General features: G+C 47.4%; 2 protein-coding genes across 12 annotated transcripts in view; one reads left to right on the forward strand and one right to left on the reverse strand.

Annotated features, from left to right (window-relative positions):
* The window catches only part of dnaaf6 (dynein axonemal assembly factor 6), a 45,463-nt gene extending 22,378 nt beyond the window's left edge, over window positions 1-23,085 (reverse strand). The window contains exons 1-3 of one of the 5 annotated variants that reach the window (XM_069893786.1): window positions 22,990-23,085; window positions 18,926-19,033; window positions 10,371-10,437 (exon numbers count right to left, since the gene is read on the reverse strand). In XM_069893786.1, the coding sequence (XP_069749887.1) occupies window positions 10,371-10,437; window positions 18,926-19,015 (157 nt within the window). In that variant the 5' untranslated portion in view covers window positions 19,016-19,033; window positions 22,990-23,085. The other 4 variants (XM_069893787.1, XM_069893784.1, XM_069893788.1 and 1 more) reach the window with 4 other exon arrangements.
* The window catches only part of nup62l (nucleoporin 62 like), an 84,901-nt gene that overhangs the window by 5,310 nt on the left and 56,310 nt on the right, over window positions 1-23,281 (forward strand). For 5 of the 7 annotated variants that reach the window (XM_069893776.1, XM_069893775.1, XM_069893778.1 and 2 more), the window contains 2 exons: window positions 1,611-1,954; window positions 17,292-17,342. In XM_069893776.1, coding sequence (XP_069749877.1) covers window positions 1,611-1,954; window positions 17,292-17,342 — 395 coding nt within the window. Of the gene's footprint in view, window positions 1-1,610; window positions 1,955-9,182; window positions 9,254-17,291; window positions 17,343-23,281 lie in introns of those variants that run through there. The other 2 variants (XM_069893779.1, XM_069893782.1) reach the window with 2 other exon arrangements.

Genomic DNA, 23,281 nt, shown 5'->3' on the forward strand with positions numbered 1-23,281 from the left:
CTGCTGGATGTCATTTGGAGTATCAGACATTTGCTGAGTGCCTACTAGAGTCCTGCCAAGAGCTGAATGCCTGATATCAGGTTTAAGCAATTTATTGGTGTTGTTGAAGAACCAATGGATGCTGTGGAGATAGAACTGGTTGGTGCATTTGACAAGGTTCTCCATCAATAGTCACTGCAGAAATAACAGCTTACATTGCAGATGCTAACACATAGAAAACTGACTGGTTTAGGGGAAACAGAGGATGGCATAAATGGGTCTTAATATGGTTGACAATGAGTGGTGTGCAGTGTTGCATTTTGCTAAATCAAACCAAGACAGGATTACACAGTAAATGGGGAGAGCCCTGGAGGAGAGAGCAGTGGAGATGAAGATATTTAGGATGTTTGCCTTATTAGTAAGGGGAATGAGGAGTTGGAATATCATGTTGTAAATATACAAATCATGGAGTGCTGTGTGCAGCAAGGATTTCATAGCCAGAAAGGGTGCAGAAAAAATTTACAAGGAATTGATAAGGAGAATGGTCACAGTTATTTTTCCAGGACAGGGGGACTTTAAAACGAGAGGGAAAGGTTTAAGGCGAGAATGGAAAGATTTAAAAGGGGACCTTGAGGAGCAAGATTTTTGCACAGAGAATGGCGGGTATGTAGAACAAGCTGCCAGAAGTGGTAGAGCTGGGCAAATTTCAGCATTTACAAGGCATTTAGGCAGGTATATGGTTAGGAAATATTTGGAGGTATAAGGGCCAAATGCAGGCAAATGGGATCATCTCTTGTAAGCAACAATCGGCAAGTTCAGTTTGAGGTGAAGGACCTGTTTGTGTTGTATGGTTCTATGAGTCTGATGTTCAAAAGGCGATCGGACTATATTCTTCACTGGCTTATGATTCAAATGCCACCTGGAATGAAAGACTGGAGAACTTTAGTTATACGTCCATAAGATGGAGAAGCAGAATTAGCAGAGTATGTTTCGCCATTCGAGTCATGGATGTGTAATGCGGAGGAGGGTGCATTTCTGATCCATCATGGAGGTCAGGAACACAAAGATATGCTGGTTGAAATAATCATCAGAAAGAGAGAGGGGATTAGTACAGAGAAACACAAAAACCACAGATGCCAGTATCTAGAGCAAACAATGAGCTCCTGGAGGACCTCAGCAGGTCAGGTTATGTCAAGACTCTAACAAAGTTTCAAAAGAGTCCTGGCTCAAAACAACTTTTATTTATCATTCATACCCCTCCACCATCAGACTCTTCCACAACAAACTCAATCATGGATTCTTACTTTACTCAGTGTTTATTATTGAATATTTATTTTCAGCATTGCACAGTTTGTTTACATTTTATATATGTATATTCTCTTGAGTACAGTTATTTGCACAACCAATAATTAAAAATTCTCCCTGGCCCCCAGAAAAATGAATCTCAGGATTGTATGTGATGTTATGACATACTCTGATAATAAATATGAATTTTGATTATCCACATTCCAAACTTTCTTAATAATTCTGAACAAATGCAACAGTGGCGAATCCCATAATAAAAAATGACCCTTATTATCTAAATTTGATTGTTGATATTAACGAGTAAATTTTGTGTTGCATTGTTGTAGGATGGTGTCAGCAGTGAAGAGGGTGAGGAAGAGATCAGGCAGGATGGTGGCACTTGTCAACAAAATAAAGCAGGCAACACCTCCACCCAACACATCATGCAAGCTGATGGCCCATGCAGCTAAGAATCAGCCAAAGAGGATGGCAACATTTGCTGGCATGAGGGACTCTAGAAGCATGGCAGTATTTGTAGGTACCAGGAGGGTGAGGAGAACAAAAATAATAATGGACAAGAAAAAGCGGAAGTGGATAGCAAGAACTGTGGGCATGAAGAGACAGTGGAGGACATATTCTACGGTGAAGGACAAAAATACAACATCAACTTGCATGTTGAAGAGTGCACCAGGTAGGATGTTTACAGAATAAACAGCAGACATCTATAGAGTCACAAAGTTGTGGTGTCATACCGAATAGAAAAATAGCCCTTTGGCCATTCACTTTCACCTTGTAATTGAAATGATCTATCCCAGGTAATATCCTGGTGAATGTCCTCTGCACCTTTTCCAGTGCAATTGTGTCCTTCCTATGTTGTGGTGACTTGGAATGTACAGAGTATTCAAGCTTTTACTTCATCATGTTCTAGTTGTACCATAAGCTCTATGCTTTTAATATTCTATAACCCACTCAATAAAGGCAAGAATCGTATACACCTTTTCTCCCTGTTCAGCCACCTTTGTGGTTCCCTGTTCCTCAGCCATCTCTTGGGCCTTAACATTTATACCACTCTTATTCATCTCCACAAAGTGTCTACATACCTCACACATCAGAATTAATATCTATTTGCCAATGTTCTGCCCATCTCACCAACTGATTAATATCATCCTGTTACCCAAGACGATCCTCAGTTATCATCAATGTGTATAACATACAGTTGGCATCATGGGATCAATCATTGTCTCGTCACAGAGATAATTACAAAGATATCCCTCTGCCTCTTATTAGCAAGCCAATTTTGGACAATGTGTTGATTTTCCTAGATCCCATGAGTTCAGCAAGACCAATGATAAAGTAGCACATCAGAAACTGGGTCAAAAGGTTAGAGACCTGTCCAAAATATGGGAATAAATATCTGCAGATGCTGGATTGAGTACTGGAGATACATAGTAGGTCATGCAGCATTTTTAGGAAGAAAGGTAATTAAAATTCTGTGCCTGACCCCTTACTGAATAACATTGATGAAGGGCTCAGTCTTTAAACACTGTTTACCCTCTACTTCTTATGGAGGCTGCGTGATCTACTGAGTTACTCCAACACATTTTACACTCTGTAAAACTATGTTTTTATTTTATTCAGGATTGTAGTTCCTTTGACTAGGTTCATCTCATTCATATTGACCAAAATGTCTCCCTGAGCTACTTCCAATTTCTTTGAACCTTTCCCATCTATACGTCTGTTTAAATATTTTTTAAATGTTGTAATTGTACCTACCTATGCACCTTCCTTTGGCAGCTCATTCCATACACCCTGAACCCTCTGTGAGAAAAAGATCCCTTTTAGTTTTTCCTCCAATAACTTAATTTGCTGTCCTCTAAATTTAAACTCTCCAATCCTTGGAAAGAGTCTGTTAACATTCACTAGATCTATCCCCTTTATGATTTTATAAAGGAAAGTTATACTCAGCCTTTTACACTCGTGAGAGAAGACTCCCAGCCTATCCAGATGCTACTGGTAACTCAAGCCCTCAAGTCCCTATAATATCCTCATGAATCTTTCCTGCTTAATGACATATCACTGGGCAACCAGAACTGCACATAATATGGATCTCACCAATATCTTGTATGGCTGTAACATGATGACCCAATTCTTGTACTCAACCCAATCACCAATGAAGACTTGCATGCCATATCTACCTATTGCCACTTTTGGGGAACTACATAGCTCCCATTGTTTCTCCGTTATAGACTATAATGGTTTCCATGTCCTTGAAATCTACTGTGGGTGTCTTGCCCTGGTTTAACTATTCAAAATACATCAGCTGACACTTTTGTCTGGTTCAAGTTTCATCTTTCATTTTTTGGCCTATATCCCAAGTTGATCTAAAAGTACAATCTTGTATTGCACAAGATCATAAGGCACTCCAGCAGGTAGAGAAAACTGCCAAATGGATTATTGGAATCCAAATGCCTACCATGGAAAACGTCAATAGGAAAAGATGGCTGGGCAGGGTGAGAAACATCATCAAAGATGCAACACAGCTGAATCACGAACCATTCACTCTTCTCCCATCGGGCAGGCACTACAGGAGCCTTCGATCATGCACCAGTAGGCTCAAAAAGAGCTTTTGATGAAGCTGTGACTATGTTGAACACTGAATCACGGCGCTGAGTGGGACTGCACTCACATTGTCACATCAGAACTTTTTAACAGTTCGTTGTAGAATAGTGTTGTTGGTTTTAATTGCCTGTTTTATTGTAATGTATATAGCATTATTTTTTAATTTTCGGTCGATGCTGATTGTATTTCATTGGCTGGTTTACTGGTACAATGACAATAAAGTGAAACATCGTCATCATCATCAATTGCAGTTTTAGATAACTTTCTTCACTGTCCACTAATTCACTATATCATTAATTTTAGTGTCGTATGCGAATGTACTCACTGTTAATGACATTGTCATCCAATTGTTAAGATGGATAACAAACATCTGATTTCTGCAATACTGGTCACAGCCCTCCAATCTGACATACATACCTCCATTATCACCCTTTGACTCCTCCCAAGCTAATTTTTAATCCACGTGGTTTGCTCACACAGGATGCCATGGGAGCTGACCTTTCATGGGGACCTTGTCAAAGGCCTGCTGAAGTCAATGATCATCGCACTTCCCTCATCAACCCCCATCACTTTTTAAATACATTTAGTCCAACAAGTTCCCATGCACAAAATTATGCTGACTATCCCAGATTGGTCCTTGCCTATTGATGCCCCTCCTATAACATCTTTAATAATAATTTCCAACATTTTTCAATGCAGACATTAAACTGATTTGGATTACATTGCTTTTTTTTTTAAAAAATGTTTCCTAACAAAATTAATCTCCATACTTTTCACTAAAATTTTATTTTCTGTGCATCTCTCCAGGTTTGCAACTGCCTTCTTATTACTTATAACATTGAATGACAGTAAATTTTGAATTCTGTATCAGTCATAGAGTTTGATAGCATGGAAATGGGTTCTTGAGCTGAACTTACCATGCTGACTAACTTGCCCACTTAAGCTTGTCTCAATTGCTTGCAGTTGGCTCTCTAAATCTTTCCTATCCAGGTAGCTGCCTCAATTTGCAAGTGTTACAGTAGTAGCCAACCACCACATTGAGAGTCGTTAACGACTGTTTTTATTCTAATTCAGCGCGCCCCTTCAAGGGCAGCATGAGCTCAGTTACCTGGTGCATTGTGACATCATAATGGCTGCCCAGGGTGTGCACTGGAAGGGATCCTGGAGTCAGAGAGAAACCTCTGATGACGCCATTTCCCCATGGCTGCCCCGCCATGTGGTGATACAAGCGGGGCTGGTTCACCATGAGGATGTGCACCATCACACAACCCCCCCCCACCCCAGAACCAGCTATGCGTCCTGTCGCTTTGGCGGCCAGCCGTGGCGCTTGGCCACGGCCGACTGCACCGGCTGTGATAAGTCCAGATGGACAGCCTTCAGGTGGTGCACCGTAAAAAGTTCCTCCCTCCCCCCAATGTCTAGGGTGAAGGTTCCGGTGCAAGACTTTGTACAGCCCCTCGTACAGTCGCTGCAGCGGTGCACCCTGCGGCCCCCCTTCGCACGAAAACAAACTGAGCCGAATCGAGTTCTTTGGGCAGGTGGATTAGCTGGGTGCTGTGGCAGATTGGGGGAGCCAGGGAGCCCAGTCTTTTGCGGAGGTCCATCAGCAGGTTTGCATCGGTGGCCACAATGTCAGGGTCTGAACCGAAAAACTCACCTGTAGGGAAAGCGGTGCACCGTACTTGTAAGTCCTCCTTGGGTGCCATCCTAATCCCGAGGAAGACCCAGGGTAGCTCATCCGCCCAATCTGGTCTGGACAGCCTGGCCATGAGTGATGCCTTCAGGTGCCTGTGGAACCACTCCACCAACCCGTTGGACTGTGGGTGATATGCCATGGTGTGGTGGAGCTTCACCCCCACGAGTTTTGCCATCTGGGTCCACAGGGCGGATGTGAACTGCGCACCCCCGTCACTGGTGATGTGTGCCGGGACTCTGAATTTGGCAGTCAACTGGTTGACCAGAGTCCTGGCACACGTCTCTGCAGAGGCTTCCTTGATCAGGATAGCCCCCAGCCACCTTGTGGCGCAGTTGACCACCATGAGGAGGTAACGAGCCTCCCTTAACACTGGCAGGGGTCCAACGATATCAACATGGATGTATTGGAAGCTGCGAGCTGCCGAGTCAAAGTTCTGTAAGGGAACCTGCGTGTATCAGTGGACTTTGGAGGTCTTACACCAGGCAGTTCCTGGTGAGCTCCACCACCTCTCTCTTGAACTCTGTGACCACACGCACTGTCATCTTCACCGCTGGGTGAATGAGGTCGTGGACTAGACTGAAGACCATCGCTCTCCAGTGCAGCGGGACTACCGGAAGTGGTGTACCTGTTGACACATCATAAAGCAGTGTGTCCAGGCTGCTGGGCAACTGGACATCTTTGAGTTTGAGGCCCGAGATGGTGGCCAGCATCTCCGTATCGTTCCTCTGGGCCTGGGCCAGTTGAGCGTAATCTAGGCTGGAGGCTAGATTGTTGATGGCGGGTCGAGAGAGTACAACCGCCACCATGTTGTCCTTACCAGCCCTGTGTCGGATGTCAGTCGTGAACTCTGACACATACAAGAGGTGGCGCTGTTGTCTGGTGGACCACGGATCCTCGGTCATCGCCATTGCCTGGGTGAGGCGCTTGTGGTCCGTGAAGTCTGTGAACGGCTTGCCCTCGAAGAAGTAGCGAAAGCAGCAGATGGCCAAGAACAGCGCCAGGAGCTCCTGGTCGAAGATGCTATATTAGAGTTCTGGTGGGCACAGCAGCTTGCTGAAAAAGGTCAGCAGGTGCCAGTGTCCATCGGGCCACTGTTCCACAACACCCCCTCCTCTACCCCACTGCTGTAGCTGAGGTGTCCACGGATTTCACCGTATGCGCCTCTGGCTCTGGGTGCATTAGTAGTGTTGCGTTGGCTAGGGCCTTCATCATCATGACAAAAACCTTATTCGCCTCTTCCGGCCAGAATAGAGTCTTATTTGGTGGACATCAGCGCATGGTGGGAGCAGCCCCGGGGATGAAACAATGGTAAAAGTTCACCATCCCCACGAACTCCTGAAGGCCTTTTAGGGTGAGGGGTTTGGGGAAACGTTGGACGGCCGCCACCTTCTCTGGCACTGGTGTGGCCCCGGCCGCCAAAATGGTATGCCCCAAGAACTGGAGGAACTCCTTGCCGAACTGGCATTTGGCCGCTTTGACCGCGAGGCCGAAATCTGCCAGGCGAGCAAAGAGGGTACGGAGGTGGGCCTTGTGTTCATTGCGGCTGCAACTGGCAATGAGTATATCGTCCAGATAAATGAACACAAAGTTTGAATCCCTCCCTACCATGTCCATGAGGCACTGAAAAGTTTGGGCCCATTCTTCAGGCCGAAGGGCATACACAGGAACTCGAAGAGGCTGAAAGGGGTGATAATGGCCGTCTTACCCACTTCGTCTGGATGTACCGGGATTTGATGGTATTCCCCGCATGAGATCCACCTTGGAGAAGATCTGTGCGCCGTGGAGGTGGGTGGAGAAATCCTGTATGTGGGGCACGGGTTATCTGTCGGGAGTGGTTTCATTTTTCAACCGCCGGTAGTCCCCGCATGGTCTTCAGCCCCCATACAATTTCGGGAACATATGGAACGGTGATGACCAGGCACTGTCCGAGTGCCGGACAATTTCAAGTTCTTGGAGTCTGGAGAACTCCTCCTTTGCTTGCTGGAGCTTCTCAGGTGGCAGCCGTCTGGGCCTAGAGTGCAGCGGGGGACCTTGAGTGGTGATGTGGTGAAAGACCCCATGCTGGGTCACAGCGGCATTGAAAAGTGGTTCTAGGATGGTGGGGAACACGCAGAGGGTGTCGGAAAATTCATCTCTGTCGACGGCTGCGGCGGCAGTTTCGAGCCTTCAGGTGTCTGCTGTGTCCAGTCGTGTGGAGTGGAACGTTCAGGCATTGACCAGCCTCTTGCCCTTCATGTCGATGAGGAGACTGTGAGCCCTCAGGAAGTCAGCCCTCAACAGCGCAGTGCCCACGGAGGCTTGGACGAACCTCCAGTGGAACTTATCCCTCCCTATCTGGATCCTGTGCCCTACGGGTGCCGTAGGGCCTGATAGTAGAGCTGTTGGCCACCCTCAGGTATGGACCACAAAATTGGGTGTGCGAGTCTCTAGTGCAGTGTGGGAGAGGACACTCAGCTCAGCCCGTGTCCACCAGGAATCGGCGGCCGGTGAATCTGTCCGTCACATGAAGAATGCCGTTTGTGCGGCCAGCCGTCGCAGCCTTTAACAGCGGCTGACCTGCCCATTTCCCTAAAACCTGCAGGGTTGGCGGCAGTTATGGGCTTGTGCTCCCCAGCGCTGGTGGTAGAAACACCAGGACATCTGGCCCTCCTCTGGCTTGGTCTTGGGGGCGGGTGGTGGGCTGCTGGTTCCTGGTCATGGCACCAGGATTGACCAGCCTTGTTCTCCCTCTTCGTGAGCCAGAGGGCGTCTGCACGGGCTGCTGTCTTTCTCGGGTCTGAGACGTCCTCGTCCGTAAGGTGCAGCCGAATGTCCTCTGGTATTTTCTCTAGGAATATTTGGCGGAAGGGAAAACAGGGCTTGTCTTCTCTCATCCATCAGCGCCAAGGACTACGGTCTCCAAGCCCATCCAGGTGTAGAAGCCTGTTGCTGGGGGGTGAGCCCAAAAGTTTCCAGCAGCAGGTCTTTGAGGGCGGTATACTTGCCCACAGCCGGGGGGTGGTGGATGATGTCATCCACCCTTGCCGCTGTATCTTGGTCCAAAGCCCTCACAACGTGGTAAAACATTGTGGTGTCTGCAGAGATGTTGTGGAGTTGAAACTGTGCTTCTGCCTGCCCAAACCACATTCTCAGTCGGTGGATCCAAAAAGGGGGAAGCTTGATGGAGACAGCGTTAAGCTCTGCCGAATCCATGGTGTTCAGGAGTCCAGAAAAATGTCTGGGCTCGTCAAGGTCTCCACTGTGGCAGTGTGAGCAATGAAAGAGACATATCTATGACAATTAGCCTAACCTATGCCCCTCATGATTTTATAAACCTCTATAAGATCTCCCCTCCCCCCTATGCTCTTGGAGAAAAGTTCCAACCCACGTCACCTCTCTTTATAATTCAAAAACCTTCAGTTCTGGTGTGGTGGTGTGAGCAGTGAGAGAGACACAACCACCACGTTGAGAGTCGTTAACGACTGTTTTTATTCTAATTCAGCACGCCCCTTTAAGGGCAGCATGAGCTCAGTCACCTGGTGCATTGTGACATCATAATGGCTGCCCAGGGTGTGCACTGGAAGGGATCCTGGAGTCAGAGAGAAACCTCTGATGACGCCATTTCCCCATGGCTGCCCCGCCATGTGGTAATACAAGTAGGGCCGGTTCGCTATGAGGATGTGCGCCGCCACACAGGTAGCATTCTAGAGAATCTTCACTGCATCCTTTCCAGTTTCATGATATCTTTCCCATAGCTGAGACCAGAACTGCACATAATATTTGCCAACATCCTGAACAGTTGTGACATTATATCCTACTGTGCTCAGTGACCTGACTGAGCCAAGCACACCAAATATATTCTTCACCACCCTGCCTGCCTGTGGCACCACAATCATAGAAGTATGTACTTGTATACCCGAGTCTGTATCTGACAAAATTCTCCAGGGAATTACCATTCCTACCCTGGTTTAACCCACCAAAGTGAAACACCTCACTCACTTGGACATTTTGAAATTAAACTTTTGAAATGTATCTGTTCATTTCATGAGTATTAATCAAAAAGAACAGTAGTCCACTGCTGTTCCTGGAGGAACATTGTGGTTTACTTTGCTTCTGTCTGGAAAAACAGGAGTACACTGCTTTCTATTCCTTACCCAATTTGAATTCATACTCCTTTACAACCTCATGAGCTTTATTTTGCTCATTCATTTTTGTATTGCACAACTTCAACAAAATTATTTTCAAAACTTTCTATTTATTTTATCAAAAAAACTTTTACAAATTAGTAAAATGCATAAAACCATCATTTATTAGCCTATACTTTACATTTTCACTAGATTTGCACTGGATTTTCGTCATCATACTGACATTCGACTGATTAGCTTGTAATTATAGAGAGGAATATGAAAGTCTGCAGACACTGTGATTGTAGTAAAAACACAGAAATGCTGCCAGAAGTCAGCACATCTCACAGCATCCATAGGAGCTAAAGACATTTTACCAACATTTCAGGCCTGAGCCCTTCTTCAAGGTATGAAGCAGGTATAAAGGAGGCAGCTGCCTGAATAAAAAGACTGGGAAGGAAAGAAAGAGGAGGGGAGGAGCACAGTTCAACAGACAAAAGGTGATAGTCAATGTAGCAATACAAAGGAAGAGTAATGCTTAGCTTGAGCTATTGTCAACGAGAGCTCACAGAGGCTCAGGGTTCTAAAATGTCACCTTCCCATTGGTTCAGAACACTCATCAAGGCAAACCAGCCAATGAACACCAGATTTAAAGACTCATGTTTACTGATGCCAAACAGATTGTTTACCTGTAGAATTTGATTTTTTTGGTGGCCCAATCTGACCAGGCTGAAAGGTAATGGCTCCTTCATCAGGCTGCAACAAGAAATCATTTAACTGTTTAGTCTAATTGTTAGTCTAATTGTCAGCTGAAAGCAATGATCAGCTCATTTGCTGAGAAGCCTCAGTGGCACTAAAAAATGCTAATGAACATCATAGTTATTCCTCTTTTTTTAAATTGTTTAATATTTGGAGCATATTAGTGCATCCCACAACATTTATAGGGGAGGCAAGTAAGCCAAATCACCACAAAACCTCCTACTGATTTGACAGATGTGGGAGATTCACTGCCTTCACATCTTGGAAGAGACAATCCTCATCAGATTCCAGATATATTGTCAAAGTAAATACACGATGTCATATACAACCCTGAGATTCCTGTATCGGCAGATGAGACAGAATTACCACTTATTGGTATTACAAAAAAAAACTACACATTGTATGCATGTAAGCAAATAAAGAAATGAAAACATAATGAATGTAAACAAACTGCAGAGAGGATAAAAATAATCAATAATGCACATAAGTAAGTGTCCTTGAATGAGTCCCTGATTGAGTTTGTTGTTGAGGAGTCTGATGGTGGAGGGGGAGCAGCTGTTCATGAACCTGCTGGTGCTAGTCTTATGGCACCTACACCTCTTTACTGATGGCAGCAGTGAGTACAGAGTGGGTGCTGGGTGGCGTGGATCCTTGATTGCTGCTGCTCTCCAATTGCAGCATTCTCTCTAGATGTCCTCAATAGTGGGGAGGATTTTGCCAGTGATGTCCTGGGCCATGTCCATTATCTTTTTCAAGGCTTTAGGCTCAGGGGTACTGGAATCCCCATACCAGACTGTGATTAACCCGGTCAGTACACTTTCCACCACATGTGTGGAGGGTTTCTGATGTCATGCTAAACTGCCGCAAACTTCTGAGGAAGCAGAGGTCCTGTCGTCCTTTCTTCACAATGCCATTAGTCTGTTGAGTCCAGGAAAGATCCTCTGAGATAGTAGGCCTTTTCATAGTTGGCCTCCACATGGAGGCCAGCTAAAAGCCAAATGAAAAGCCTGCTCCGATGTTCCCTTTCAGCCTGGAGGTGGCTAGGGTATTGATGTGGCGTTCAAGAGGCATGGCGACTGGTGGTATAATACCATACATACGCACTGAGCAATGGCCGAATTCATTGCCCATAATCCCCCACGCAGCTGAAACTTCTCTGCATTTCCCAGAATGGAATCCAGTTGCATGGGGGATAATGGGCAGGGTGAAATCCAGAGTAGGTCCTTTGCAGTTGGAATAAGGGGAATATATAATGGGGAATAAGGAAATGGCAGACCAATTAAATTCTTACTTTAGTTCTGTTTTTACAAGAGAGGATACAAATAACCTCCCAAGGATGTTAGGAAACATAGAGACTAATGCAAGGGAGGAACTGAAAGAAATCAGTATCTCTAAGGACATGGTCTTGGGGAAATTGATGGGATTGAAGGCAGATAAATCCCAAGGACCTGATAATCTACATCCTAGGGCACTCAAGGAAGTGGCCATTCAGATAGCAGCTGCTTTAAGAATTATTTTCCAGAACTTGATAGACTCAGGATCAGTACCCATGGATTGGAGGGTAGCTAATGTTACCCCACTATTTAAAAATGGGGGTAGAGAAAAAGCGGGGAATTATCGGCCTTACATCAGTAGTGGGCAAAATGATGGAATCCATTAAGGATGTAATAGCGGAGCATATGACTAGCAGAGAAGGTATCGGATGGAGTCAACATGGATTTACAAAAGGTAAATCGTGCTTGACAAATCTATTGGAATTCTTTGAGATGGTGACAGGTAAAATAGATGGGGGAGAGCCAGTGGATATGGTGTACCTGGACTTCCAAAAGGCCTTCGATAAGGTCCCGCATAAACGACTGGCTTCCAAAATCAAGGCTCATGGGATTGGGAGCAAAGTATTGATGTGGATTGAGAATTGGCTGGCAGGTAGAAGACAGAGAGTTGGGATAAATGGCTCGTTTTCTGAGTGGCAGGCGGTGACCAGTGGGGTACCACAGGGATCTGTACTGGGACTCCAGCTGTTCACAATTTACATTAATGATCTGGATGAGGGGATTGGATGTAATATCTCCAAATTTGCAGATGACACTAAGCTAGGAGGGGTTGTGTGCACGGAAGAGGGGGTCAGGAAGCTCCAGTGTGATTTGGATAAATTGAGGGACTGCAAATGCACTACAATATGGATAAATGTGAGGTTATCCACTTTGGTAATACAAACCGGAGGGCAGATTACTATTTGAATGGCAATAGATTAAGAGATGGGGAAGTGCAGAGAGACCTAGGGGTACTTGTCCATCAGTCTCTGAAGGTGAGCATGCAGGTACAGCAGGCGGTTAAAAAGGCAAGTGGTATGTTGGCCTTCATATCAAGAGGGTTTGAGTATAGGAACAAGGATACCTTACTGCAGCTATACAGGGCCTTGATGAGACCCCACCTGGAGTATTGTGTGCAGTTTTGGTCACCTTATCTAAGGAAGGATGTTCTTGCAATGGAGGGAGTGCAGAGGTGATTCACCACGCTGATACCTGGAATGGCAGGAATGACTTAGGAGGAAAGATAGCGCGAATTGGGATTGTACTCGGTGGAGTTTAGAAGATTGAGAGGGGATCTCATAGAGACATAAAATTCTGGCAGGACTGGACAGAATGGATGCAGATGGGATGTTTCCAATGATGGGAAAATCCAGAACCCGGGGCCATGGTTTGAGGATAATAGGCAAACCATTTAGGACCAAGATGAGGAGGAATTTCTTTACCCAGAGGGTGGTGAATCTGTGGAATTCATTGCCACAGAGGGCAGTAGAGGCAGGTTCATTAAATATATTTAAGATGGAATTAGATATATTTCAGTATAAGGGTATTAAAGGTTACGGAGAGAAGGAGGGAACGGGGTGCTGAACTTTAAGATCAGCCATGATCTCGTTAAATGGTGGAGCAGGCTCGAAGGGTCGAATGACCTACTCCTGCTCCTATCTTCTATGTTTCTATATTGAGCCACTGGCGCCATGGCCCCAAAGGCTGAAGCAACCCAATGAGGTGCCGGAGGCTGGAGTGGCCAGTGGAGGTATCAAAGCCTGACTGTGGTCGCCCACTGAAGGCCTCGCTGGCCACCCCTGCCCTGACAGCCCTTATCAACCACCCCTGCTCTGAGAGGGTTATGGAGGGAGAGAAAAGTGAGATGGATCATGGGCTGATGGCATTACCACGATGTCATCAGCCCCGCCCATAGCCAGCTACTTGCAGCAGTAGTACATTCATGATGCGTGGTGGAGTGCTCTGCTCCACCGTTGACATTACCTCGGAGAGGGATTGGAGTCGGCGCCTTGGAACCAGTCAGGGAGCATTCATGAAGATAAATTTTCCGACGTGAAGGCAGAGAATCTCCTTCTTTACATTCAGGTATTTTTTTGCTTTAAGAAAGGGCCTAGTGACTCCCAAGAACGTAAATTTGGTCACACTCTCCACCTCTGATCCCCCAGTGATCAGTGGATTGTATACCTCTGGCTTTCCTTTCCTGAAGTCAAACATCAGTTCCTTGGTTTAGGTAAAGTTGAGAACAAGGTTGTTGGTGGTGCACCAGTCAGCCACGTTTCAATCTCCCTCCAGTATGCTGACTCATCACCTTTCTTTATGCAACCCATTACCGTGGTGTCATTGGGAAATTTGTAGATGGTGTTATTGTCCTACTGAGCCCACAGTCATAGGTGTAAAGTGAGTAGAGCAGGGGGCTAAAAACGCTCCATTGAAAGTGTTGATCCTGTACGGCTGATAACTTAATCTACACTCCTGAAGGTGCTGATTCTATCTTCTCTCAAGAGTCAAGAGTTGTATAGCATGGAAACAGGCCCTTTGGCCAAACTCACACATGTTGACCCCCATTTTTTTGTATTTGGCTTATATTCCTTATTTTTTTTCCTACTCGTGTGCCTGTCCAAATGATTATTTTTAATGTCGGGCTTATTTCCCACCCCCTGCTCTACAATTTTCTCTGGAAGCTTGCCATGTGTGAAAAAATTGTCTCTCAGATCTCCTTTAAATCTTTTCCCTCTACCCATATACCTATGCCCATTAATTTTTAAATCCCTTACATATGGAAAAAGACTATGACTTTCTATTCTACCTATGCCCTTCAAAATATTATAAAGATCAATAAGGTCACCCTCAGTCTCCTGTACTCCAATGAGAACAATCCCAGCGTATTCAGTCTCTCCTTGTAACTAAAGCCTTCCATTCTAGGTAGCATCTTTTGCACTCTTTCTACCATGACCACATCCATCCTGTGAGCAGAACTGTATGCAATACTCTAAATGCAGCCTGACAAATATTTTAGACAGCTGCTACATGATGTCTTAGTATGTATACTTAATATACCTGCTCACTCACTCCTCCCCTGAAGGCTATAATCCTTCTCCCACTTAGGAAATGGTAAATTTTCTCACCATTGTTGAATGTGCAGATTTTTATCACACCTTACTCCTCTGATTATACTGAAGATACAGCATCTCCCACATCCCTCTCTTATGTACAGACTTACCCTCTCCAACCCAACCTTTAGCTCTTTAAAGAGAGTTCTCTTCTCTTCATTGCTTGGATCTACACCTTCTCCTGCTGAAGGACTCTTGGTGAAGCTCACTGATTTCTGGTCCTTTTCTTGTCCATATAATGAATTTTGTATGAGTGGAACAGTGGGATAGCTGGCAGGGTCAGAGATCTTGATTTAATCCTGACTTTGTGCATCATCTATGTGGAAATTGCACATTCTCCCTGTGATTATATGTGCTTCCTCTGGATGCTTTAATTTCCTACCGCATCCCAAAATTGTGCATGTTGGTGGGTTAATTGTAAGTTATTCAAGTTAACGCGGCATCATTTGCAAAGAGTAGCTTTAGATGCCCATTCAGAGCCAGCTCTTCAGCGCTTGACATCCTGTTTTGTGGAAACTGCCAAAATGTTTGGCCTGGAAGTCAGCCTGAAGAAAACTGAGGTCCTCCATCAGCCAGCCTCCCAACATCTGCATCGGGCACACAAAACTCAAAACGGTCAACCAGTTTACCTATCTCGGCTGCACCATTTCATCGGATGCAAGGATCGACAACGAGATAGACAACTGACTCGCCAAGGCAAATAGCGCCTTTGGAAGACTACACAAGAGTCTGGAAAAACCAAATGAAAAACCTCACAAAGATTTGCGTATACAGAGCCGTTGTCATACCCACACTCCTGTTCGGCTCCGAATCATGGGTCCTCTACCGGCATCACCTATGGCTCCTAGAACGCTTCCACCAGTGTTGTCTCCGCTCCATCCTCAACATTTATTGGAGCGACTTCATCCCTAACATCGAAGTACTCGAGATGGCAGAGGCCGACAGCATCGAATCCACGTTGCTGAAGATCCAACTGCGCTGGGCAGGTCACGTCTCTAGAATGGAGGACGATCGCCTTCCCAAGATCGTGTTATATGGCGAGCTCTCCACTGGCCACCGTGACAGAGGTGCACCAAAGAAGAGGTACAAGGACTACCTAAAGAAATCTCTTGGTGCCTGCCACACTGACCACCGCCAGTGGGCTGATATCGCCTCAAACCATGCACCTTGGCGCCTCACAGTTCGGCGGGCAGCAACCTCCTTTAAAGAAGACTGCAGAGCCCACCTCACTGACAAAAGACAAAGGAGGAAAAACCCAAAACCCAACCCCAACCAACCAATTTTCCCTTGCAACCGTGTCTGCCTGACCCGCATCGGACTTGTCAGCCACAAACGAGCCTGCAGCTGACATGGACATTACCCCTCCATAAATCTTCGTCCGCAAAGCCAAGCCAAAGAAAGAAAGAAAAAAGAATTCTAATACACTCATGAGCGGTGGAATCTGGAAGGAGTTGATGAGAATGTGTGATCAGTGCATATGGATGGTTGATGGTCAGCATGGAGTTGATGGTCAGAAGAGCCTGAATCCTTTCTATATCTCACTTCTGTCTCATGATCAGAAAGCTAAGCAAACTCCTGAGTGAATAACAAGTACTCCAGGGCCTTTAGACATTGCTAAACCTTTATTATAGCCATCTTCCACTTTCAAGGGCAAGCTACACTGGGTGACAGGGAAACTAGACTGTTGTACATGGAAAGTCTTGTAGATTTCTTTGACGTGGAATATGTTGCAAGAGGGATCTGTGAATTATAAATTCGTGATTCAAGCCTCATCCTGACCTTAATTATAAATTTTGGGCCAGAATTTCAATATAATCAGAGATTTGTTATTTTTTTCCAGGATAGATTGAATCAAACATAACATAACATAACAATTACAGCATGGAAACAGGCCATTAGGCCCTTCTAGTCCGCACCGAACCAAACACCCCTTTCTAGTCCCACCTCCCTGCACAATGCCCATAACCCTCCATCTTCTTCTCATCCATATACCTGTCCAACCTTTTCTTAAATAATACAATTGACTCCGCCGCCACTATTTCTCCCGGAAGATCATTCCACACGGCTACCACTCTCTGAGTAAAGAAGTTCCCCCTCATGTTACCTCTAAACCTCTGCCCCTTAATTCTTAACTCATGTCATCAAAGATAGCTTGCAAATGTTATTCATTGCACATTAAGGTATTACATGAAATAAGTCTGGTATTTGTATTTTTCTGTACACTGTGAGACAAAATGATAGATCAAACTCAGTGTTTCTCAACCTTTTTCCACTCACATACCACTTTAAGTAGGGATTGCTTAAGGTGGTATATGGTTGAAAAGAAAAAAGGTTGAGAACTACTGTTCTAACTGAAAAGGTTCTCTGACCAAATGGCATTTCCTAAAACTTCTCATTTTAAGTTATACAATGAGTTTTTTTTTAAAAGGGTTCAAGGAGGAAGCCTGGCAACTATCGGCCTGTAAGTTTGACGTCTGTGGTAGGTAAATTAATGGAGAAAATTCTTAGAGATAGTACTTATAAACATCTTGATAGACAGGGTCTGATCAGGAGCACTCAACATGGATTTGTGGGAGGAAGGTCATGTTTGACCAATCTGATTGAATTTTTTGAAGAGGTGACTAGGAATGTGGATGAGGGTAGCGCAGTGGATGTTGTCTATATGGACTTCAGTAAGGCCTTCGATAAGGTACCACATGGAAGGTTAGTTAGGAAGGTGCAGTCTTTAGGTATAAATTTTGAGATAGTCAAATGGATTGAACATTGGCTGAAAGGGAGAGGCCAGAGAGTGGTAGTGGATAATTGTCTGTCAGGTTGGAGGCCGGTGACCAGTGGTGTGCCTCAAGGATCTGTATTGGGCCCATTGTTGTTCGTTATATACATTAATGATCTAGATGATGGGGTGGTGAATTGGATTAGTAAATATGCAGACGATACTAAGATAGGTGGAAGAGTGGATAATGAAGAAGGTTTTCTAGGATTGCAGAGGGATTTGGGCTGCTTAGAAAAGTGGGCTGCAAAATGGCAGATGGAATTTAATGCTGATAAGTGTGAGGTGCTTCATTTTGGTAAGAAGAATCAGAATAGGACATATGTGGTAAATGGGAGAGCATTGAGGAATACAGAAGAGCAGAAAGATTTAGGAGTGACGGTACATCGTTCCCTGAAGGTAGAAACTCACGTGAATAGGGTGGTGAAGAAGGCTTTTAGTATGCTGGCCTTTATCAATCATTGCATGGAATATAGGAGTTGGGAGGTGATGTTGAGATTGTATAAGACGTTGGTGCGGCCTAATTTGGAGTTCTGTGTGCAGTTCTGGTCGCCTAATTATAGGAAGGATATAAACAGAGTGGAGAGAGTGCAGAGAAGGTTTACCAGAATGTTGCCTGGGTTTAAGCATCTGGAGTATGGGGAGAGATTGGACAGATTGGGTCTTTATTCTTTGGAGCGTAGAAGGTTGAGAGGGGATTTGATAGAAGTATTTAAGATTATGAAAGGGATAGACAGAGTGGATGTGGATAGACTATTTCCGTTAAGAGGAGGAAAGATTAAAACAAGAGGACATGAGTTAAGAATTAAGGGGCAGAGATTTAGAGGTAACGTGAGGGGGAACTTCTTTACTCAGAGAGTGGTAGCTGTGTGGAATGATCTTCCGGGAGAAATAGTGGCGGCGGAGTCAATTGTATTATTTAAGAAAAGGTTGGACAGGTATATGGATGAGAGGAAGATGGAGGGTTATGGGCATTGTGCAGGGAGGTGGGATTAGAAAGGGGTGTTTGGTTCGGTGCGGACTAGAAGGGCCTAATGGCCTGTTTCCGTGCTGTAATTGTTATGTTATGTTATATTATGTTATGTTAATGAAGGTGCCAACTTGGTATTTTAGACTTTCAAATGATTTATACAAATTTCAGCAGAAGTAAGGGTAACTTAAATTGTTATATGCCAAAAACATTACCAGTCTTTTGAAAAGTAGAAACAAGTTCAAGGTTTACAAGTCAATCAAGTCAATCTCACCCTGATATTCTGTCAGTTAATGAAATTTCTGATTGGTTTGAAACATACCTGTTCTTCCAGCTCTTCTTCCTCTTGATCTGCAGGTGTCAGTAGGTTTGACAAAGCTTGCAATTGGTTAAAAGAAAAGGTAAAGTCCATGCTGTGACCTTAAATGTCCTTGTTTAGAATAGAAATACATAAGAAAATCAGAAATAGGAGAGAGCCCCAACTCCCTCTTTTTGCCCATTCCACATAATGCTTGATTTCCCGTCACAACAAAAATACATCACAGCCTTAATTCTTTTTGGCTTAATAGCTTTTTAAGTTTTCAGAATTCTCAAGATTTACACTGTCTAAGGGAAGAAATTCTTCTTCATCTTTATCTTAAATGAGGACCCTCACTCTGAAATTAGAGTCCTTGATCCAGATCCCTCCACAAAAATCCTCTCTGCATCGATCAAATAATTCTCTCAGAACCTTAAATTACCTTAAATAAGGCCCATACCTGGGCCTAAACTCCTCAAACTATCTTCATATGTCAACACCTGTCTTTCTCACCCGTCTTTGCAAATTTCCCTATAGCTGCTACCATTACTGTGCTTTCCTTCCTAAGTAAGACTTCGATCCCTTCTGCAATAATGGCTAGCATTGCATATGCCTAATGGCTTGCTGCGCCTTCATGCTACATTTCTGAGTTTTATTTATGAGGGGATCTCTGTGCCACAGCACTCTTGAGTTTTCATTTAAACAGTTCCATTCTTTTTGTCAAAGTAGAGAATCATACATTTTGTCACAGTGTACTCCGTTTGCTAAATTTTTACCCACTCAATCTATTTCCCTTTAGAGCATTCGTGCAGTCTCTTCCTTTGAATCACCATAAAACCTAGTTACAATACACTCAGTCTCATCATGTGAGCCAACATAGTTTTGGAAATCATTAAGGCCCCACTAGCTGTGTACTGATAACCTGATTCTCCATTTTCTGTTCAATAAATCTATGCCAATATATAACTCCCAATGTCATGAGCTCTTTAGTTTGTCCAGAATGTTTTATGCGGCACTCTGTTGAATCCTTTGTGAAAATCCAACATTTACTGCTTCTTTTCTTATAATCGTTTCTCAAGTTCTTTCTGAAATTTAAGAAGCAATATTTATCTATCATAAAATCACATTGATACTGTTTATTTCCCTGCTATTAGTTCCTGAAGTTGAACCACATATTGGTTAGGAAATTGAAAAGGCAAACATTAATTCCCAGAGGGAAGAATTGAGAAGCTGACCCAGAGACCTGGGTTTGATCTTGATCCTGGGTTGCTGCCTGTGCAGAGGATGCAGATTCTCCCTGTGACTTGTGGGATTCCTCTGGATGCTTCAGTTCCTCTCACATCCCAAAGACTGCCTGTTTCAGTGCCCATAACTTATCTTTAACTCTAACAATGCTAAACATGTATCTAACTGGTTAGATCAAAGTTAATGTTCCAGTTACAGGGAGGGATACAGAGATTTTCAGACATAGCATAAATGTAAGGAATGAATAAAGCACAGTTAGTGTAGAGTTTAGCACAATGGTGCTACACCACCAGCAACCCAGGTTTGAATCCAGTGCTGTGAGTAAGAAGTTTGTATGTTCCCCCCATGTCTTTGTGGGTTTCATTTGGATGTTCCATTTTCCATCCACCCTTCAAATATGTTTAAGGGTTGTAGGTTAATTGGTGTTATTGGGCATCATGAGCTCATGGGCGGAAGGGCCTGTTACAATGTTGTATATCTAAAGAGATTGGGATTGTTTTATTTCTTAAGAAGCCAGAGGTAAACTGTTATGAAATGTTTTAGACATACAGCAAGGTAACAGGCCCTCTACTCTCCGTATTCCTCCCCATCCTCTCGCCTGCCCTCACTCTCGCCTGCCCTCACTCTCGCCTGCCCTCACTCTCGCCTGCCCTCACTCTCGCCTGCCCTCACTCTCGCCTGCCCTCACTCTCGCCTGCCCTCACTCTCGCCTGCCCTCACTCTCGCCTGCCCTCACTCTCGCCTGCCCCTCACTCTCGCCTGCCCTCACTCTCGCCCTGCCCTCACTCTCGCCTGCCCTCACTCTCGCCTGCCCTCACTCTCGCCTGCCCTCACTCTCGCCTGCCCTCACTCTCGCCTGCCCTCACTCTCGCCTGCCCTCACTCTCGCCTGCCCTCACCTCTCGCCTGCCCTCACTCTCGCCTGCCCTCACTCTCGCCTGCCCTCACTCTCGCCTGCCCTCACTCTCGCCTGCCCTCACTCTCGCCTGCCCTCACTCTCGCCTGCCCTCACTCTCGCCTGCCCTCACTCTCGCCTGCCCTCACTCTCGCCTGCCCTCACTCTCGCCTGCCCTCACTCTCGCCTGCCCTCACTCTCGCCTGCCCTCACTCTCGCCTGCCCTCACTCTCGCCTGCCCTCACTCCTCGCTGCCCTCACTCTCGCCTGCCCTCACTCTCGCCTGCCCTCACTCTCGCCTGCCCTCACTCTCGCCTGCCCTCACTCTCGCCTGCCCTCACTCTCGCCTGCCCTCACTCTCGCCTGCCCTCACTCTCGCCTGCCCTCACTCTCGCCTGCCCTCACTCTCGCCTGCCTCACTCTCGCCTGCCCTCACTCTCGCCTGCCCTCACTCTCGCCTGCCCTCACTCTCGCCTGCCCTCACTCTCGCCTGCCCTCACTCTCGCCTGCCCTCACTCTCGCCTGCCCTCACTCTCGCCTGCCCTCACTCTCGCTGCCCTCACTCTCGCCTGCCCTCACTCTCGCCTGCCCTCACTCTCGCCTGCCCTCACTCTCGCCTGCCCTCACTCTCGCCTGCCCTCACTCTCGCCTGCCCTCACTCTCGCCTGCCCTCACTCTCGCCTGCCCTCACTCTCGCCTGCCCTCACTCTCGCTGCCCTCACTCTCGCCTGCCCTCACTCTCGCCTGCCCTCACTCTCGCCTGCCCTCACTCTCGCCTGCCCTCACTCTCGCCTGCCCTCACTCTCGCCTGCCCTCACTCTCGCCTGCCCTCACTCTCGCCTGCCCTCACTCTCACCCATCCCCCACCCCCAGTCTCTCCCCATTCCCCACCCTCCCCCCGATCAGTCTCCCCCTATTCCCCACCCCCCTCCGATCAGTCTCCCCCTATTCCCCACCCCCCTACCAGTCTCTCCCCCTACCAGTCTCTCCCCATCCCCCACCCTCCCCCGACCAGTCTCCCCCTATTCTCCACCCCCCTACCAGTCTCTCCCCCTACCAGTCTCTCCCCATCCCCCACCCTCCCCCGAACAGTCTCTCCCCATCCCCCACCCTCCCCCGACCAGTCTCTCCCCACCCCCACCCTCCCCCGACCAGTCTCTCCCCACCCCACCCTCCCCCCTACCAGTCTCTCCCCAAACCCCCAGCCTCCCCCATCAGCCTTATCCCACCCCCTCCATTCCCCCCACTAGCCTCGCCCCCTCCATTACCCCCCAATGGCCTCGCCCCCCCGACCCTCCCCCCACCCCTCCCCCGACCCCTTTCCCCCACCCCCCCGGCCTCGCCCCCCCCCCCCGGCCTCGCCCCCCCCCCGGCCTCGCCCCCCCCCGGCCTCGCCCCCCCCCCCCCGGCCTCGCCCCCCCCCCCCCGGCCTCGCCCCCCCCCCCCGGCCTCGCCCCCCCCCCCCGGCCTCGCCCCCCCCCCCCCCGGCCTCGCCCCCCCCCCCCGGCCTCGCCCCCCCCCCCCGGCCTCGCCCCCCCCCCCCGGCCTCGCCCCCCCCCCCCGGCCTCGCCCCCCCCCCCCCGGCCTCGCCCCCCCCCCCCCGGCCTCGCCCCCCCCCCCCCGGCCTCGCCGCCCCCCCCCCCCGGCCTCGCCCCCCCCCCCCCGGCCTCGCCCCCCCCCCCCCGGCCTCGCCCCCCCCCCCCCGGCCTCGCCCCCCCCCCCCCCCGGCCTCGCCCCCCCCCCCCCCCGGGCATCGCCCCCCCCCCCCCCCCGGCATCGCCCCCCCCCCCCCGGCATCGCCCCCCCCCCCGGCATCGCCCCCCCCCCCGGCATCGCCGCCCCCCCCGGCATCGCCCCCCCGTCACCCCTTCCCCCCCAAGCTGGCCTCGCCCCATCCCTCATCCTCTACCGGCCTTGCTCAAACCCCGTCCTCCGGCCTGTCCCCTCACCTCTTCCCGCACCGCCGCTAGTCTCTATGGCAACAGTCAACAAGAGAAGCGACTGGCAGATTTTGACAGACAGCGCGCTGAACCAATCGGATTCTCTCGCCTACTCCAAGTGGATCAATCAGAATGGGCCCCGTCTCCGGCGGCTAGAGTCAGGCCACACCTGCCTAAAATAACCACGTCGTGAGCTGCATGAAAATGGAGAGTTAACATTATAAAAATATTTATTTATTTGAAAAATTCCAAATGTTAGACGTCAAAAATCTAAAATATCAAGAAATATTTCCTGGCATTA

The sequence above is a fragment of the Narcine bancroftii genome, chromosome 8 (genome assembly GCF_036971445.1).
Source record: "Narcine bancroftii isolate sNarBan1 chromosome 8, sNarBan1.hap1, whole genome shotgun sequence".
Lineage (NCBI taxonomy): Eukaryota > Metazoa > Chordata > Chondrichthyes > Torpediniformes > Narcinidae > Narcine > Narcine bancroftii.